Here is a 17,600-nt window from a genome sequence, read left to right on the forward strand (position 1 = left end):
GACAAAATAAAGCATTTTATTAGGTGAGGCCAAGAAGTGTTAAAAAAGTGTTAAAAAAGAGATGCAAACAATCTTTAGTGCTTGTAGCCAAGGTATGTAATATTTGATCAATCACAAATTGTAACACTCTCAGAGACCATACAAGAGTATTTCAACATGACTGGCTCATGGAGGATGAAGTATAGTTCTGTGAATTGATATTACATCTGAACTTACCAATCAGTTAATTCACCAAGGAGCAATTTATGTAGTCCAAACTAAGGCATCCTTCCCTAAATACCTAACTGAAGTGGAGGAAATTCCAATTTTCAATTTTTCAGGCTTGCACGGTCCAGGTGCTGGACACCACAGAAGCATGCTAGTAGAGTGGAACTGGGTTTTGCCACCTCAGAACAGTTATCAAAATACATTTCCTTAAACTCTCTGCTCACACCACAAGTCTCTTCCACATGCAAACATCCTTCCTGCCTCAAGCCTCTACCTCCTCAGCATTAGTTCCAGTTTGCCATCCAGCTGGCTGTAAGTTCATTTGAGGCTGCTTGTTCTTAACCTTAAGGACTGAAAAAATCTCTTAAAAGCTTTTTCTTGTGCTTTCCAAGACTAAGATCAGTTTGTGCTTGGTCACGTCTACCCACATTTGTACACATATTCTAAATTACAAAATGTAAATCTTTCTTAATATCATTAGTGTCGGAACCTGGGTATATAGGTGTATAAATGACGGCTAGAACCCATTCAGGAATCCACATACAAAAGATCAGATTTGTCACCTTCAGAACCTGGCTCGTTGCAAAAAGATCTTACAGAAGAGGATCTTAAGAGTATTTTACAGATCTCTTTCAGAAGAATCCTGGTTCGAACAGGACGTGCAAATTACATTACAGTCACTCTTGAAATGAATCACACTACAAACCCAAAAAAGCTTATTCACAGGTGGAGCTCTCTGTACTCTGGTGTCAAGTCAAGTCTGGTTTGCAGGAGCCGTTGAAACAGAATAACTGATGTATGGGTGAAAATGTTACATAGATAACACTAATATGTAAGTTCCAGGTTTTCCGAGGAACAGAATAAAGATTCAAAATTTAAGAATCAAGAATCAATCCAAGGTTAACAATATCTATCTGTTAGGAGTGGTCCAAAGATTCATATATGCATGGTACAAGGAGCAGGTCAACAGTTCATACAAATTCTATTTACACAGCTATTGCAAAGTTGCATTATTAGTTCATAGATAATTTATGTTCTGATAGTATTAAACAGAAATAGAGAGTGTTTTCCATTCTTTGTCACATGCCTGCTTAATCCATTTCCTCGAGTGTCTGGGATCCTGAAAGATATATTTGAAATGGTAAAACAAATCTTGATGCTTGGTGAAGATGTGGGTCCAAAATCCTGGGGTCCTTATCAGTCCTTATGACACCATAACTTGAGTTACACGAAAAAATCAGTAACACGTGCGAGACATGTGAGAACACTCCTAATTATATGGTGCTTGTTCTTACTCATTCTGTGGTGGTATCGGGACTCCAATGCTATGTTCAGTGTATGTAGAGGGTAAGTTGTAGCATTCAGGTCCATACATACTAACCATTGCAAAGATGGCTGGTTAGTTTGAGTTTTGAGCCCAGACTGGATGATAATGCTCCAGTTCCTTTGACAGTCAAGGTCTTAATGGTTTAAGTCTTAATCTTACTTATTAATGTGTCCTTGTCAAACATATTTAAGAATATAACAGTTGTGGAGTGATACACAGTCAATCTCATTAAATCATGGTTAAAGGAGCAGTCATGGTCAAATCACAGTCAGGGGTACCATGGTTGTGGAGTGGTTGCAGTCAATTCATGGGTTTGGCATGCTTGTGGTCAGATGTTGGTTGAATCTGCCCTTCTCATATGAAAGTTGAGTCGAGCGCACTGCTGTCATGAGCGCTACGAGCTCGTGCCTCAAACAGCTGCTTAATCAGAGCGGATTTCTCCTGCTCCAGTTGGGTAATGCGCTCACTCTTTTCCGTCACCTCCTGAGACATCAGAGAGAAAATGAGAGATATTAGTTATGTTTACCTGCACAACAGTGTAATAGTGTAACTGTACAGTCATATGCAAAAGTCTGAATACCTCTGGTTAAACAAACACACCCTCTAGAGGGAACTTAAATAAGGTATTTTTCTGAAAACTTTAGTGCACAATTTCTATTAATTTGATGATTTCAACACATTGTATAAAATTTAATATTTATATGTGTAGTCAGTAATTGTGCTTTGAAATATGCAGAGGTGTGTAAATCAAAACACATCAATTAGAAAATCAATGTAAAAACCATGTAATTGGAGCAGAGGTCTGGCTTTTGGCATATGATTATACACAATATATACACCGATCAGGCATAACATTATGACCACCTCTTGTTTCTATGCTCATTGTTCATTTTATTGTTCTTTGTGGACCTATATGGTAAGAGGATCCTCATAGACCCTCATAGAGCAGGTACTATTTGGGTGGTGGATCATTCTCAGCACTGCAGTAACACTGATGTGGTGGTGGTGTGTTAGTGTGTGTTGCGCTGGTCTGAGTGGATCAGACACAGCAGTGCTGCTGGAGTTTTTAAACACCTCAATGTCACTGCTGGGCTGAGAATAGTCCACCAACCAAAAATATCCAGCCAACAGCGTCCTGTGACCACTGAAGAAGGACTAGAGGATGACCAACACAAACAGTGCAGCAGCAGATGAGCTATCGTCTCTGACTTTACATCTACAAGGTGGACTGACAATGTAGGAGTGTGATAGAGTGGACAGTGAGCGGACACAGTGTTTAAAAACTGCTGCACTGGTGTGTCTGATCCGCTCAGACCAGCGCAACACACACTAACACACCACCACCACGTCAGTGTTACTGCAGTGCTGAGAATGATCCACCACCCAAATAGTACCTGCTCTGTGAGGGTCCATGGGCGTCCTGACCACTGAAGAACAGGGTAAAAAGGGGGCTAACAAAGTATGCAGATGGACTACAGTCTGTAATTGTAGAACTACACACTGCACATATAGTAAGTGGAGCTGACAAAATGGACAATGAGAGTAGGAACATTTTTGACATTATTTGAAAATGCCTGTTGCCTTTTATATTGTGTGTAAAGTTCACGAAGAAAGAACTAAAAGAAACAGTCCAAAATTATCTGAAAAAAAAGTCTGGTTTCATTGATGTACATTAAAAGTAAAGTACGTTTTTCCTTTTCCTGTAAAGTTACCATTTTGGAGATACGAGGTTTTCTTCCGACAAAAGCAATATATATATTTACACATAGCAATCGAGAGCTTATTTGCAAGCCCTGAGCAAACATCGATTTGCCTCTAATCTGGAGCTTTCTCAGTAACTGGTGTGACTCCCCTTTAGAAGCAATAACTTTAATGAAATGGTTCCTGTAACCATTGATCAGCCCCTCTTTGTTGCTCAGCACCTACCCCAGCCTTGAAGGAATCTTGGCCTATTCTTCCTTACATTCCTCTTCCTACTTCATCCCTGTTATATTACAGGGCTTTCTTGCATGTCTTAGGTTCTACTACAACATTTCTATTGAATTAAGGTCTGGACTTTGACTAAGCCATTGCAAAATGCAACATCTCCTCTGCTTAAACCATTCTTTGTAGACTTACTGGTGTTCTTAGGGTCATTGTCTTTCTAAAGGGCCCACCTTCTGTTGAGGTTCAGTTAACGGACGGATGCCTTAACATTCTCCTGTATAATTTCTTGATACAATCCAGAATTTAAAGCTAAATTAAATGATGGCAAGTTGTCCTGGTCCAATAACAGTAAAACAGCCCCAAACCATGATACTGCCACCACCTTATTTTACAGGTGGGATGAGGCTTTATGCTGAAATGCAGTCAGTTTTGCCAAACGTAACATTTCCCAAATAAGCCATAAAGATCTGTTTTTGCCTTATCTGTCCGCATAACATTATTTCAGTATTCTTCCGGCTTATCCAGGTGGTCTTTAGCCAATTTTAAACATGAAGCCATGTTCTTTCTGGAGAGTAGTGGCTTTCTCCATGCTGTAAGTCCATAAGTACTATTCTTTTTCAGTGTTTGCCTGATGGTAAACTCACAAACACTGACATTAGTCAGTATAAGAGAGGCCTGCAGAGCCTTAGATGTTACCCTGGGTTCCTTTGTGATCTCCCAGAATATTACACACTTTACTCTTGAAGTCATTTTTGTTGGATAAACCCTTCTAGGAAGGGTAAGAATGGTATTGAATTTCCTCCATTTGTACACTATCTGCTTGACAGTATACTGGTCCACACTCATTGTTATGGAACCTCATCCAGCCCAATGAGCTTGAGCATTGGCAAATGCTTTTCAGAGGACCTCAGAAATTTCCTTCGACTGGGAAATGCCATCTACTAACAAATGTGCATGGTAAAGACCAGACCTTGATGGTGAAGACTTTTTAAATTGGGTAGGGTCATCCACAATCACTCCTGATTGTCATACAATTGATTCAACCTCGTGACATTAATTATCACCTATACCAAACTGATAACTCTAGAGGGTCACATACTTGTGCCAACAAAAACATCTAATGTTGGATCTCTTTGTTCAATTAATGAATGAAAAACTATATAACTGATTGTGTTATTTGTTTTATTGGGGTCTCTTCATCTATTGTTGTGACTTAAATAAAAATCTTACCACATTTTAAGACACATTTATTAATCCTTTAGCATTGTGTGAATTTATGTAAAAATTTATGTATATACATATTTACAGGACATCATTTGTACATGTATATTGTGTGCCTGCACAAGATAGATTAACCCACTTAGAAACAAAACATGGATTAAGGTTCCCTGACGCTTTAAGTACTATTCCCACAGGATTAGTTTAACATGGGGAGGTGAGTTAATGTAATTTTTACCAGTGTTTCTTAGTGATTTGAGTTCCATCAGAATGACAGCTAATTTTATACACTGCTTACTCCCATGCCTGTAAAGATTCTGGTGGCTTTTACCTTCTACAAAACCATAGAAATAAGTCTGTTCATAAGTTCATCATATCCTGTGAAAAAGGGGTATTTGTTTGTTTTTTCTTAGAGGCACGAAAAGAAGCAAACTGTATTCTCCATGGCCCAAATCAAACTGATGTACATACTGCCCCACTTTGTGTGTAACTCCAAACATTAAGATTTAAAATGACAGAAAAATGCTTGATTCTATGTGCCAGTGTTGACTGCTGGCAATAAATTCCCAAGCTAACGACAATACTACTGACAACCTGTATTCACTTAAGGCAGATAGGCAGATGGTTAGGATCTAAGATCATGAGTAAATTAAATGTTTGGACGTTTTCTACTAAGCAGTAGAGCATATTGCGTATGGAACCTTCTTTGGTGTGATGACAATGCAGAAATAAAGTAGGCACTCCCATCTCTATAATTAATACTAATCAGTAACAAACATAGCAGATGTCCTGTGGTAAAATTACACTACCCCACCTTCGCATGTAAAACTCATCACATCTGAACAGTATTTTAATTAGATTAATATAGAATCAGTGCAAATGTCAAATGGTAATTAGTTTGACACCATTAAGGTGAAATTTTATTTTACATTCAGAAGACAAAACCAAAGAGCTTTTTGACTTACAACCTGAAAATACGCTGGCATTAAATAAACAGTGTTTTACGATGAGAAGTGTGGGTATGCTGACTAAACCACATTGAATGGAAATGTGTGGCATAATTACATGACATTCATAGAACACTATTTTTTTCAGTGTTGTGAAAATGGGTTGCACCTTTGTGAGAAGGCGGTTCTGGTCCTTCAGTCTCTGGATGGCCTGTGGAGGTGCTTGGCCAGGCTGGGCACTCGGGGAGATAGAAGAGGGCTGTGTGGTCGGAGAAGGGAATGACTGAGCAGAAAAGAGGAAAGAGATTCTGTTATTCTTAATTGATTTAGATGAATGACATGCATTTACATTGACTAGGCAGTCGAATGAAGCACAAAGGATTAGATGAAAGGACTGCCTTGTGCTGTTTGAGACATATTCTTAATATAGCAATGTGGGCAAAATTGACTTAAAAATACTTTTCTCAAATTTCCAATGTGCAGATCTTTTTTACTGGAAACGTAAGAGCTTTCATTTTAGATAGGTATTCAGTCCTCTAACGAAGAAGAGACCCACTATGGCATAATCATGAGTAACATCTTCATTTACCCGTTGAGAAGAAAACCAATCACTTCACTACCATCATAAATACTTTAATTAAAAAATGAATCAAACTACCTTTCGTTAGTTTTGCCAAAATGTAATATTTTCTGAACACAGTCAGAGTGTTAGATATAAAGATGTGAAAGACTAACCATTCCAGAGTATGATATGAGATCATTAAGGCAGCGGTTGACTTCCTGTAGTTTGGGTAGAAGGACATTCAGGCGACTCTGACTGGATTCTGTCAGAAAATCCTGATGGCACAGACACATAAACAACAAATATGCAGTGTTGCCTAATAGTAAAAAATGCCAGGTGTAGATATAGACTGTATGCAGTTAAACACCTTCAATATGTATACTTAACATATTATTATAAGCATATTATATATTATTATAACCATGTTATAATATATGCCTTCATATTATCTATTCTCTGGCCCTGCATTATCTAATTCTCTATCTTAAGTAGACATATACTGTACACACAGTGCAGTGGCTGCTCTGTCCAACCAGCCTCTGTCTCTCAGTGATGTTGTGGATCTGGCTCTGGTACCAGTCTCTGGCTCTCTCCACCACATCCAGCCCAGCCAGGAGAGAGTCCTTCTCCTGCTCAAGCTCCTTCATCTGCTTCAGCTGTTGAGGACACCAGCGCAGAGTAAAGCATTTCAGTGATTTGGTAAGGATTTAGTACATGAACCCTCCATTACAAAAGAAACCAAAGTAGAATCTCTTTTTAGGAGAAGATATTAAGATATTAAGATCATAGTAATCGTCACAAGGGTTTATTGTGGAGGCTAACAGGAATGCATCATTATGGGAATTGTGGGCCGATGCCAATCCAATTTTTTTTCATAGTAATCGTCACAAGGGTTTATTGTGGAGGCTAACAGGAATGCATCATTATGGGAATTGTGGGCCGATGCCAATCCATTTTTTTTTTACATATGTATATGCTGATGCAGGTATCAATGACAATACATAAACATTTATCTACAAATGTTGAATCTGGAACTAGATCCGCTAGGATTAACATTACAGAGTAATGTAAGACTTAATTGTGGAATGCAGTAAAATGAATAAAATGCAGCCATTTTTAAAATTGTGCTCTTCTGGAGTACAATAAATATGTAATCAAATATCAGTATAAAATTAAATCTAAACATCTGCCTGATGTCAATATTTTTCTTTTTAAGCAAATATCCACCAAAACCATTATGTTTCTGATATCGTTGTGCATCTCTTGAGGCTAATAATCCAATGATCCATGACTTTCAAGTCACACACAGGATCTGGTCAGTTTCTTGGCCAGCCAACAATACAACAGTCTGCTAAACATTTGGGTAAGATTTAAACCCTAGAAGTCATAGTTCTTTCTTATCAATAACCAAAGCATGTTATGATTTGTTTTGTTTTTTTTCGCTCATAGAGTATTGAAATAAGCGGAAAAATCAGCCAGAAGTATGGATTATCATTTGATAAACAGAATTAAAGATATTTTATTATAATCTGAAAATGAATAAAAATTGTTATGTATAGAATCTTGTTTTGCGCAAATGCAGATACAAACCTGTAGAATGTAAATTCCTTGCAAGTAATTCCTTGCATAATTTATTATATTATTAAGTATCTATTGACATAATTTACAAAGTACAGCAAAGCAAAAGCAGAAACTATTTTTAAGGGCTAACGTAATAGACGTATGGTGCATTTGCAAAAGTAATGATAAGAGAAATTTAAGTCATCTACAAGTAAAACATCAATGCCATTTAACTTCTCACTTCACCTGTAACCAGATTAATGTCATAAACAATAATTAGGACCAAGATAATTATGTTTGAAATTCATAATAGTAAAAAAGTGAATCTTGCTCCCTTGTGCAAATGCATACTAAATGCAGTTCCCATTCAGCAACTCCTCATTTGAATGGGAGTCCCACGAGACGAGGCATGCCATGAAAGCGAGTGAGAGAGAGAGAACTAAAGAAAGGGGAGTGGGGGCTTTTGTAGCTGGAATGAAGCATGGTCCAAAGTGTCAGGCTGTGTGTTTTGTATGGTGGGCCAGGGAGAGGGTAAATCCTCTTTGTAAAGAAAGCGTGAGGGTGGGGGAGCAGTGCAGGCAACAGTGCAGCCAATACAGATGCAGGCAAAGCGAGCCAATTCAGAATTAAAGTGACACGGCATGGTAGACAATGACATCACCTGACAGACAATGACATCAATTGACAGACAGCATTGGGACTTAAGCTCCAGTTAGCAGGCCAGCTAGAATGAAATAGCTCTTGAGCACTAGAAGTACTTGAATGAGAGAGTACTTCAGGCTGCAAAACAAGCCACGTAAACATTTGCGAGGTGTATTTAGTCTAGACTAAACTTCCAGAGAAGCAGCAGGCATGGTGTCAGCTGCGAGAGTGAAAAAAGAAGAAACAGATGTGCGACTGAATTTGTTTTACATTCAACAACCGCTGCTATTCCAATGAGAAATAATCATCAACTATAATGCAACAGCCCAGTCTGGCACATCACCAGCTTCATACAGGTTAATCATCAACATGCCAACAGACCTTATACCTGCAGGTTTAACAATTCCATAACAACCTGGCCATGAAAATGAGCACCATTATTCTCACAGAGTAGTACAGGGCAGTACAGGTGCAATTCAGTGATATTTTCCAAATATATACCTTAGTTTGCATTAATAAAATGAATGAACCCATGCTTCCGATGTACTGCAAACCTATGCAAAAAGAATGTCTTACAAACTTGACATTGCTTGTTCTGACTGGACTGTTGTTCTGTTCTGAATTCCTTAAAATTACATGAGGGAACCGCACACAGTCACCTTTTAGAGGTAAATGTTAACCAGACAGAATACAGATTTTCAGACAATGCTGATGCACCCAGCAAATGACATATCAATCAACACTGCTAAAACTACACCAATACAGCATAAATGATATGACTGGCCAGCACTACCAGAAAATATAAACTTGACACTACTCCTTAAACTTCACCACCACTCCTCTTCAGCTGCCCTCCTCTACTTCTCCCACTCCCTTGTTCACTCACCCAGAAGAAAAAGTGCAAGGCCTTGCTGGAGTAAAGGCTGCTGCTGAGAGGAATGAAGACAGTAGTGTATGCTGCCCAGACAGCACTCCAGGCCGGACTGGCTGGCCCCAGTGGCTCCCTAGCTTCCAGGCCCCGGGGCCCGAGCCGGCTCACCACCATGGGGATGAGGGAGGGGGGAAGGAGGGGGAAGGGAGGAGGAAGGAGGGAGAGGGAGGGGGGAAGAGATCTAAGCCTGCCGGGTCCCACCGAAGAGACGACGCAAGACACAAGAGTACTGCTCGGCAGGGAAAAGACAGATAGGAAGAGAAGCAAGTGCAGGGAAGAGAGAGAGGGAAAGAGAGGGGAAGGAGAAAATAGGAGAGAGAGGAATGAGAGTTGAGAGAGGGGGAGCAGAATGGATGAAGGGAGGGACGAAAGGGGGAGAGAGAGGGAGGGGGTAGAGAGCTAGGGAAAGCAGAGTGAAAAGAGGGGAGTGGTAGGCTGTGGCCATGGAGAATGTAGAGCAGTGTTGGCAGCCCATATTCCAGTGCGAGAGCGATTTTTTGGGGAATAGTTTTAACACAACACCCAGTCTATATTATCAGCTTATCCATCAGGAATAATCTAATAATAATCATAATCTTTACTAACTGAGGATTGTATCATGGGGTATCAGGCGAGCAACAGCTGCCAACCCCCCCAGAAAGGAAAAGACAAATATGATTACTTTTACCCATCTTAAAGCTGTTCGCTGTTTCTGTGTTTTGCAACATGTACCTCTCTCTAATCCATACACTTCTCGCAAACCTCTAAGACATTTTCATCATCACAGAAACCACAATACCAGTAATCTTATCTATCCCCCACAGTCATCGTAATCTCAGACAGTGGTGGCAGATGGGCTGTGGAAATGCAGATCTCCTGTTCAAGAAGCTTCAAACTTCAAATCTCAACCTTGGCATCCACCACACTACAATTCCTGGCTCCAAAGAGAGACCTGGATGATGACTGAGAACTTGGCGATACTAGCTTTTCTGTATGCTTTCACCTTCTCTCATTCTTCATGATATATGAGCAACTGTGGTGGCACAGGTTTGTTTCCCAGGAATGGCGTTCATTTTCCTTGCATGTCATCCTTATAATAACATGTTACTGTAACCTTCCTTTCAAATTACTGTCATTTATTACTTTCCTGGTCCCCTAAGGCAGTGGTTCTCAAGCGCAGTCCTGGAGGCCCTTTGCCTTGGACATTTACATTTTTCCCTGCTCTTACACACCCTTTTCAACTCAAAGATCTTATGAATCAGATGACCTGTTGAATCAAACGTGGTAAAGCAAGAAAATATCAGGGGCCCTCCAAGACCAGGGTTGAGAACCCCTGCCCTACGAAACTTTATGGGTGAGTTTCATAGGATATCCTCTAGGGTCTCTTCCACAATAATGGAACCCCATCCCTTTCTCACTTTAACTTCCCATGAGAGTGCAAGCTGCAATCCTTCTTCCTCCCCCCAGGCCAGTTTCCTTCTAGCCACATAGCAGTCAGTGTGCTGGAAATGATCTTCGGAAGACTTAAATAAACATCACAATAAACCCTCCTTCCACTTCTAAATCAACCCCCACATATACTTCCCCAAGTGTGCCGCAACCTCCACTACATCCCTCCTTTACTCCTTGCTTCAAGCATCATAAATACCCTAACACACCATGACTCGTTTTCTTCCTTCACTGGAAACTGCTATTGATACTTTCCTCTATTTCTCTTGTTTCATCTAGTCTTCTTTAGTTTACCTGCTCTGCTCTCTTCTACAACACAGTCTTTTCCACTCATTTCTTGGCTGTCAGATGTTCTGGCAGCAACTGGAGAGAATTAAGGAAGGCTGAAAAAGGGTGGAGAAAATCACAATTAGTCTCAGATCAGTTCTTAAGCTGCTCTCTCTTTTCAAAGTTCACCTCTGAAATAATTGCTGCTGCAAAAAAGAAGTATCTGCATCTTTCTCACAAATGCACCTTACCAGTATCTCTTTCTTTCCACTTGAAATCAGTTGTCTCTAGCCTCTTTCATGCTCAAAATTAGGGACATTATTAGGATACTTTTACCAGTAATGTTTGGGTTTTGCATGATTCACACATGCATCCCTAATAAGCCTTAAAAGCTTAATGCTTGTCTACAAAGCCAAAAATTGATTAAGCATGTATGTTTCACCACTGACTCCTGTTTCTGTCAAACTCTTAGTTTAAAGTTATCTTTAGACTCTAAACTACACACTTAAAAAATATGGTTCTTCAAGGGTTTGTTAGTAAAGAAATTGGTTCTATATAGAAGCACAAAGACTCAAAGAACCGTTTTCACGATTAAAGGGTTCTTTGCATTGTGAAATAGTTCTTCAGATTGGTGGAAACTGTGCTGCAGCTTGACATCTTAACAATACAGGAACCTTTTTGGTGCTATATGGAACCCTTTTCAAAATGGTTCTATATAGAACTATATACAACACATTCTCCATCAACCTGGAGAACCCTTTCATGATGCAAAGAACGCTTTAATCATGCAAATGGATTTTCTTTCAAGATATTTTGATGAACCATCTTTTTTAACCATGTATCTACATAAGCTTAAGGATAAATTTAAAGTAGACTCCCAACCACTTCTGTAAGTTGCTCTGGATAAGTGTTCCCTAAATGCTATAACTGTAAAAATGTGTTTTTGCTAAAGAAAGAAATAACACCTAAAAACTACACTACACAACAGCAACACCAGCCAAGTTGCTGTTAAAGGGTGTCTGCAGTCTAGAGGAATCACTTCATCAGTTGGCTTTACTTGTGCCATAAGGCTTGTAAAGGAAACGCATCTCACATATTGTATTTTTAAAGTCCCTCATTCACAGTACTTGCTGTATATTAAGAAGTGCATATAAAGCAGGGGAACATGCAGCACATATAATAAATCAATTACACTGATTAAAACCTGACATCTAAGAAGACAAAGCAACTGAATTGAAGGTGAAAGCCCATCTGGTTTAAAACCGTTGAATACCAGAACAGAGCTATTTAGGAAAGCAGAGAGCATTTTTTAATAGACAAGTCAGTCATTTTCCTTTAGCAATTCATACAGCACCAGTGGCTTTACAAGATTGGATTTACTGCTGTCAGTCAGGTTTCATCCAGTGGTCACGTGAAAACTACCAAGCAGGGTTCTCTAACCTTAACAGTGAAACTATACCATATCTGTATATCACTAGGCCTGCCACAATCACTAAATTTTAGCTGATGATTAATTGCCATATAAATCATTTCAATTAACAATGAAATTATCTTAAAGGAGACCTATTTCACTCTTTTTTCAGTTAAATTTTCTGGACGTTGATTCTATGTACAAATGAAAAGACTCTTATTGGCCAACTAGAACACATAGTGGGTGGGGTCTTCATTGCGTTACTGTGTACAGTTAAATGGCTGAAGGGGACCATACAACTACAAAAGCGATGCAAACACTGGGTCTGGAGTGCAAATCATGTTACCTGTTAAACTGAAATACAAAAAGATGTTTACCTGTCTATGCAATCTATGTCTTGAAAACATGACTCACTGGTGTTCACTGTGAAATCATGTTGTAAACAGCGGTGGTGGCGGTGAAGGCGGGGTTGGTAGGTGTGGTTATTCTAGTGGAGGGCAGGGTTCTACATTGCTGTGACGTAGAAATGAGAAAAAAATCTCAACAGCCTACTGAACTGCACACCGGTTTTGAAAGGAAAATACGCCAAAATAGCAGATTCATTTTTCTCAATTTATCAAATTGAATATACACTGACAAGTAACAAATATGTTTACAAATATCTGTTTACTTGGTTTCCTTTAAAGTATAAGCCTAAAGTGGCCGTATTGGGTCAGCTTACATAATTGCAATCAGCTCAGATAACTGTGATCAGATGAGTATGCAGGCCCATATATCCCTACTAACCACATTTGTCACTTTTACTCAAAGGGACTTGAATGGAAGACAGTGACGTTGGGAGTTTGGGAGTTTCATACCATTCCATAGTCAACTCCATTTGTGATAGTGTGCCGTCTCTGCTCATCTCGAGTCCTCCCGTGCCTTCTAGATCCTGTGAATCCTGTAGTGGTCTCACTCTGTGATCGAGGTAGACCAGCGCTTTCACCATGAGGACCTGAGAGAGGAAGGAAGGAAGGTAGAAAGAAAGAAAGAAAGAAAGAATAAGTGAAATGAAATACAGCAATTGGTACTTAGGAGTAACAGCCACAGCTGATATTAGCTCTGTTATATCACCCAGGGCCACAAGAGGGGGCTGATCTTGCCTTACATGCCATTAAAAAGAAAGACTCATCTGGTGAAAGTGCTATGATGATGGAATAAATAGGACACATAAACAGAGGAACAATTCCAAATTTACAAAACGTATTTTAGTGCATTATAATGATGTGAAACAATACCTGTCAACATATGCTAGTACAGTACCCTTTGTAGAATCTAATTACTAAGAAGACTTAATATAATTCCTATTTTAAAGTTCTTTTGACGGTTAATACATTTAGTTACAGTTGGGGTTATAAGGCCAAAGACATGCACGTATGCATGTCTCTGGGAACGCCTTAAAACTACTTGTCAACATGACTGTTTTTAAAGGTGCTGGAATGTGAAAATAGTGTCAAGGCATACCAGAAGCAAAAAAACATGAAGTACGTTATTTCAACTGGTAGGGTGGGAGAGGCAGAGCTGCTGTTTACTTTTAAGCTAAGGGAGGGAAAGTGAGCTCACTGAATCCTGGAAGGAATCTGCCCAGCGATGTAGGACCTCTGACACACTGGTATTTACTGCATTTCCAGGTGATCTGGTGACAGTAGTCCAAGAGTTGGAGGGCTGATTTCTCCTGTTCATCAGTAAGTTGCACAGAAACTTATTTCAGAAGTCAACACTGATTTTAACCTCCTTAGGAATAGTAAAATATCAGTGTTAACAACTAATCTGCATCACTCTGACTATATTCGTGCTGTTTAAGCAATAGAACATGAGAGGGAGTATGTTATCGTGAAATAACATCACGGCTGTGATTTGGTCGCAGGCACAAGCCAAGGGCGAGTGTTCTATTGCTTTTACACAACAGTTAAATAAATAAAGTAAGAAATAAATAAATTGGGCTGTGAACGTGGCGTTCAATATGTTTTAATGTTAGCAATTCCTTCTGCCAAATTATAGTTACTTAACAAGCAGCTTGTTGCTACATGAGAGTAACAAACTCTTCTCACTCGCTGCACAGTATGCTGTAAGACTTTTGAAGTACGGACTAAGCCATAAAACTGCCAAAATACCAGGTTTTGTCAATAGATCAGTTTTGTCAATTTTTGCTAGATCAATATTAATGTTGTTTTGTTCCAGCCAGTCTGTAAAGCATCTTACAGCCCATTTTGTTTGGGGAATGGTATTTGGTTCATTTCTGGCTAATTCCAGGTTGTTTAGGTGTTCTTCTGTCACAGCTGCTGACTGAAAAGCTTGCTCAGTGGTAATGAGTTTTGGAATTTAGTGTAGTCTCATCTTCAGAGTCTGACCAAATAGGCTGTAGATCAAACGTAATCTTAAAAGTATCTATTTTCTGTTTGTGTGCAAAGTAAGAAGTAAAAATGCTCAAATGGCTTGAGTATCTCCTACAGTTGTCAAAGTCGTTGCTCAGCAACAGCGTCTCAGCTGAGTGATACAGTGTTTGTGAAAAAACTGTGATGTTGTGGCAAAATAACAGCATGGTTAGAACGCTTCTCAACCAATTAGCTTGCTTGGCAGGAACTAACTGTTGTATAATGCTTAATCTAGCTTTGTATCCATGTTCAGAACATAACCAAGCTCTAACCAAGCTCAACCATCCCCAAGAAACATCTATGGTTTTTAAGATCTTCAAAAGATCCACATTACTCGTCAGTCTAGAAGCCACAGCAGTACCTTCTTTCACCATTCCTCTGAAGAGAAAATGTCTCAAGCTCAAGGTGACACCTCCCAGGACACAACACACATTCCTTGCAGTGCAAATGCTAATTTCCACTGACAAATGGCTCAACCTGGAGTTTTGGGTGTGAGAGAACATTCAAAAGTAACACTTACAAAAGATCCTCATCTCCACCTCCAAGGCCTTAAAGTGCATATTGCAAAATACAGAGTGTAGTCTTGGGGTGAGGTTGTCAGGTTTTCCTGGTGATCTCACAATTGTACATGTGACTTGTAAAGGACAAGCACCAACAAGCTCCACTGCCCAGCTCTTGTCTGTCTGATCAACACAGTAGTGAAAGTGCATCAGCCTAAAGTGTCTGTTGGGCCAATGGAAGACACATCCGGGATTGAGCTAAACAAAAGTACATTGCATATCTAAAAACAGTAGCAGCAGCCACCCTGAAGCCATTCTACTAAAGGTTTACACTTCAGACACAGTGCATCTTTGCTATCAGATTACTTAGGGTAATGGGAAAATTGTGCCCAATTTTTGGCAAACTATTACTCTGAAGAAAATCTTCATTGTTTTTCGTTCTTTTTTTTTCACTACAGAGAATCAGATATCTGTCAGTATTCAATCATAAGGTATATCATGACATTCAAGGCACAATATTGCTATTGTGAACACTCTGAAAAACAGCTTTTTAGTCAAACAAGCTGCAGTTTCACCAGAGATTTTTTAGGTACAAAGAAACATCTCTGGATCCATAAGGACCTAATATGCTGTTAAACTTCGATCCCAGCTTTATTCATCCTTTATTAAAGATTACAATGCTGTCCTTACAAACTCAATGTGCTCAATGTGAGGAAACAAAAAACATGGTGCCCATTAAGGAAAAATCAGGACTCTAGACAAAACACAAGATTCCAGAAATGAATAAAACTGATGTGCTACTACACAAAGTGCCATCAGGGATATTTGTTCAGACAGAAATCCTCAGGATGTTTAACCCCAACACATTATTGCTATTACAATGACCTTACATGTATCTACATGTGTTATTATACACATATAGTGTTGCTGTTTTAATACAATATCATTATAATAACAACAGGTTAAGTAATGATAAAATTTTTAGATCAACACATGCCTACTGAGGATTCATTCACAAACGAGAAAATATCTTTAAAAAGGTTGCATCTTCACTGGCATTTTCCTTGTCACGCCATTAATGTGGCCAACGTGATCTCTGATCTTTAAATGCCATTTTGGCCACTTTCCCAAAACCTGCAATGGACCACGGTTCCCACTGAATGTGGTCTTCCATGGCTGTCGGGCCTCAAGTACCAAGCGTGCAGTAATCTGCTCAAATCCACAGCCTGAACCGATGGGGATTACATCACCCAGACCTGATCTGCTGCCTCCCTCCCTACACGCCTGCCTGCTTGTGATGTAAGTGCCAGGGTTTGCTGTTGCTGAGGACTGCCTCTGGCCATGTCACATTTACAGCTCCAGACATTTGTAGAGAAGAGGAACACAGCGAGAGAGAAGGGAAAAGAACGTCTAGTGTGTCAATACATGAGTCAACTTGAGTGAACATGGGACAAGCTAATGAGCAGCCCGATGTTATTATGACTGTGGACTAGCCTCCATCAGCCTCCATCCATCTCCACTCTCTTGTCTGACCAGTCTTTAGTGTTCCCTAGCATTCTGGGTAAGATCACCAACTGTGAGCATGGGAACTTCAGGTTACTGAGCTGAATTTGTGCTCTTCAGGGAAAGCGCCACATCAAGAGCTAAGCAGCTAATGGGTTAGCTAACATCTCCCCATTGGTCAGTTTTTTGGCAGCATGATAGCCCTGTAGTCAGCACAGCACTAATTCTGCAGAGGTTTGGAATGTTACTGTTTCAAAGCTGAAACTGCTTGTCACGTAGATGCATGACGATCACATTCCAAGCATTCACAGAATGAACATCACTCTTTACCATAGAAGGACGTATTAACTTGTCACAGACATTAAAGCAAAAAACCTGGAGAATTCATAAATGAACTTAACCATACCTGTTCATTCTTCAAGTTTCTGCGAAACATAATTCAGAGATTATGTTAAAAGCCTGCCAAAGAGGTTACATTAGCTAGTCTTGCTGCCCAAGGCCTGTTACTGTGACGTCTGCTTGAGTTACATCACAATCAGCAGTCTGCTTCATTAAAATGCAATATAGGTTTTGATGGTTCTCTCACAGCTCTCATAAAGTTGCATTTGTGAATGAAAGACTCCAAATGTAAAATAAAAATTGGGAATGCTTTTTGAAAACACATGAAACTGGTGCAGCTGCCTTTTGCCCTCAAATCTATTGAGTTTTAAAGATTCTCAAAATCTGGGCACAGACCTGAACAGCAACTTTAACATGC

General features: G+C 39.6%; 1 protein-coding gene across 1 annotated transcript in view; it reads right to left on the minus strand.

Moving 5' to 3' along the window:
• sapcd2 (suppressor APC domain containing 2) overlaps positions 1 to 17,600 on the minus strand; it is a 20,159-nt gene continuing 2,559 nt past the window's right edge. The window contains exons 2-6 of the mRNA XM_036580202.1: positions 13,284 to 13,420; positions 6,697 to 6,843; positions 6,361 to 6,462; positions 5,795 to 5,908; positions 1 to 2,017 (exon numbers count right to left, since the gene is read on the minus strand). Coding sequence (XP_036436095.1) covers positions 1,889 to 2,017; positions 5,795 to 5,908; positions 6,361 to 6,462; positions 6,697 to 6,843; positions 13,284 to 13,420 — 629 coding nt within the window. The 3' untranslated portion in view covers positions 1 to 1,888. The remainder of the gene's footprint in view (positions 2,018 to 5,794; positions 5,909 to 6,360; positions 6,463 to 6,696; positions 6,844 to 13,283; positions 13,421 to 17,600) is intronic.

This window comes from Colossoma macropomum, unplaced genomic scaffold (genome assembly GCF_904425465.1).
Source record: "Colossoma macropomum unplaced genomic scaffold, Colossoma_macropomum, whole genome shotgun sequence".
Classification (NCBI taxonomy): Eukaryota; Metazoa; Chordata; class Actinopteri; order Characiformes; family Serrasalmidae; genus Colossoma; species Colossoma macropomum.